This window comes from Anopheles bellator, unplaced genomic scaffold, assembly GCF_943735745.2.
Source record: "Anopheles bellator unplaced genomic scaffold, idAnoBellAS_SP24_06.2 scaffold01332_ctg1, whole genome shotgun sequence".
NCBI classification, from domain to species: domain Eukaryota; kingdom Metazoa; phylum Arthropoda; class Insecta; order Diptera; family Culicidae; genus Anopheles; species Anopheles bellator.
This window is the reverse complement of record NW_026685454.1, coordinates 1-2,840: the sequence shown is the minus strand read 5'-3', so window position 1 is coordinate 2,840 and position 2,840 is coordinate 1. Positions and strand designations below refer to the sequence as shown.

The 2,840-nt window shown below is 39.5% G+C and overlaps 1 protein-coding gene across 1 annotated transcript; it reads right to left on the bottom strand.

Moving 5' to 3' along the window:
• Positions 1–185: 185 nt before the first annotated feature.
• Positions 186–2,698, bottom strand: LOC131214560 (uncharacterized; the record flags this gene model as incomplete). The annotated part of the gene is made up of 4 exons (XM_058208908.1): positions 2,514–2,698; positions 1,005–1,457; positions 455–640; positions 186–283 (listed from the first exon to the last, which is right to left on the bottom strand). Coding segments are annotated over exons 2-4 (485 nt in total), but the record flags the coding sequence as incomplete, so codon positions are not given.
• Between the last annotated feature and the right edge of the window lie 142 nt (positions 2,699–2,840).

Below are 2,840 nucleotides of genomic sequence, written 5' to 3'. Positions count from 1 at the left end.
ATTTGTTTTTGTTCCTATTCCCGAAATATAAATAGTGACCCTCGTAGATGCATTGTTTTAAAATTACTTTTATACGGAAGGTATTTTGAAATAATAATAAAAAAAATATATTCCTATTTTGGCAATCCTGATAATTTGTTCAAGGCATTGCTTTTTTTCTTTGTTGTCATTCTTTATATAATCACCTTAATTTCCTTTCATAGTTTGCTTCGCCGTTAGCATTCACGAAACTATTCAATAGGACTGCTATCCATTCCGAGAAGGTTTGTTGACTATCGCAGCGCTAATTTGAAACAAAGACCACAATTATAAGCGTACGTACACAGCCTCTCGTTCTCTCCCATATTTTCAGGTTCTACTGTTACACCACCTTAACCTCATTACCTTATCAGCAAAAGCGAAAGGTACCGTGATATTACAAATATACACTTATTTCAGTTGGATTGATACTTACCAAAGAATAAAGAACATATCCATTATCCATGATCTCAAAGCGTAAGCCAGCCCTCGGAAGGATCGCCATTCTCTTATGCAGCCTAATGACGTCCTTGACGGGCTCGTAAATGTCTCGCGATCTGTAAGACAGTAGAAACCGATTTCGCAGGACAAAGTAGAGCTTTCGCCAGCCACCTGTAATTGACTGTAAAGTAAAAATAAAAATGAAATTGATGGTATACTGCAATGCCTCGCAAAATGTTCTATAAAATAAGTTCCTAAACAAGGTTTCAAATTAGACTTATTAAGATTTATATAATCATTAGACAACATCAATTATAATCATTAGACAGGCCACTAAACTAGAAGAAGAACATCTTTCTAAAAATTCCATTCCACATATTCCAGAGTTGGAATTTTTATATTGTCCATTATATAGAATTATGTTTACTATGTTTAGTTTAAGTCTATTATTTCCTATAAAAAAAAGATGAATATTTTGTTTTTCATAACCCCATGTTTTTATACTTCTCGTTGTGAAATGCCTGCGGGCTTTGCTTTGTACTTACGTTTCGCTTTTTCTTGAGATAACCGCTCATCCTGATCTTCGAATCGTTGCCATTCAAAGCTCTTAGTTGCGCTAACTGTGCTTTTCTTAGGCAATGTGAGCAAGCTGTCTCCATAGTTTCGAAGTCGTCGTTCGCATCGTCCTCGAAGGCACATTCCGGCTTGTCGAACGAATTCGCTGAACGCAGTTTCTTCATTTTCATCGGTTATGAACGCCTTTTGGATTGCGAATAATGGCAGCAACAATAAATTGAATCGGCGGGGTTTCACAATTAACGCGCGTATTAGGGATTTGTACTTGGTCCAAATTTCAAACGCAAGGTTTGCTTGGCTTATTAGTGATTGGCTATCTGGTTGGGTGATGAGCCCAAAATAAAAGTGCGCACCTAATATAAGGTGGTTGTTCAGAGTTTTTTTTTCTGGCTAACACCCCCAACTGCAGGTTCATGAATTTTCTGTAAAAAAAAACAATGTACGTTCAATAAGAAGCTGAGGATTTTGTCCTGTGATTCCGCGAACAGCCCTTTAAAGTTTAGCTTCGTTTACTGAACTTACACTATGATAATTTCGGCTGACTCTTTTTAATTCCTTTACCTTGAAAATTGTTTATCGGTTTTTGGGCCCAGGGCCAGGCAGCTGCTCATTAAATTAATTCTTAGCTAACTGTGGATTTGCAAAAAGATATTGATTCTTCCTCTTTTCCAAGAAACTGAAACGCTTTTATGTTCAAGCTTCTGGGTGTTTGCTTTGTCTTCGTTTGCACTGCAGGCGTGAGGTCGATAGATTTTATTCAGCTGCTCAGCCATGCTACTGAATTTTCCGAGAAGAGAAGAAGGTGGAAGACGAGGTGGAATGTACAAAATGTAATTGCTCGGTTTGGAATTGCATATCTCATGGAGAGAGGTCATCGCTCAACACTAATCCGTGCTGTAGCGTATTATTCCTGCAGTTCGTGGAAGAATATAAAGTATGACTTTTTGATATTCTTCACGTGAAAAGTATAGCTCCAATTTGCGGCGATAAAAAATAAAAGCGTAGGGCTCACTAACAATAGCGCAATCGGGTCGAACGGATGACGAAGAGTGCATTAACCTTCGATAGGAATGGCCTAAAGCACTGGTAAACGGTCAAAATGGCGTGTCACTTTTCGCAATGCCGGTACAGAAATCGTGTTGGTAGAATTTTGCAACATACCTTAACCATTGAACACACTCCAGATGCTGTGGTGTGTCCAATGTCGAGTGAAGCGAGTTGTTCTTGCAATTGGCGGGAAAACATAAAGCATGAATTTTCTGCAATTCTACACGGCAAAAATATGCCTCAAATTTGTGGAGATAGAATATAAAAGCGTAAGGCTCACTAACAATAGCGCAATCGGGTCGAACGGATGACGGAGAGTGCCTTGACCTTCGATAGGAATGGCCCAAAGCACCGGTAAACGGTCAAAATGGCTTGTCGCCTTTAGCCACGCGCCGATGATGAAACCGTGTTAGTAACATTTTGTAACTAACCTTTAACCACGTTATTAAACAGATCCGAGTTACACTTCAACTAAAGTTGATTTCAACATTCGCGATAAAGGCGCAAAACACTCAGATTTAAACAAACTTATGTTTCAACGCGCGCGGGTGTTTTTTGCCAAAGGACAGCATATGTACGCAGGACAAAATTATATCACACTAACCTACCGAACAACGTCCAGTGAACTACTGATCGGATCGGAACGGATCGGGTCGGATAGGATCGGATCGGATACTGTGATATCAAGCTCCTCAAACAGATGCACGGGCTATGGAGAAAAGAGCGTCCGATCGTATCGACAGTATTCCTGGTCCTTA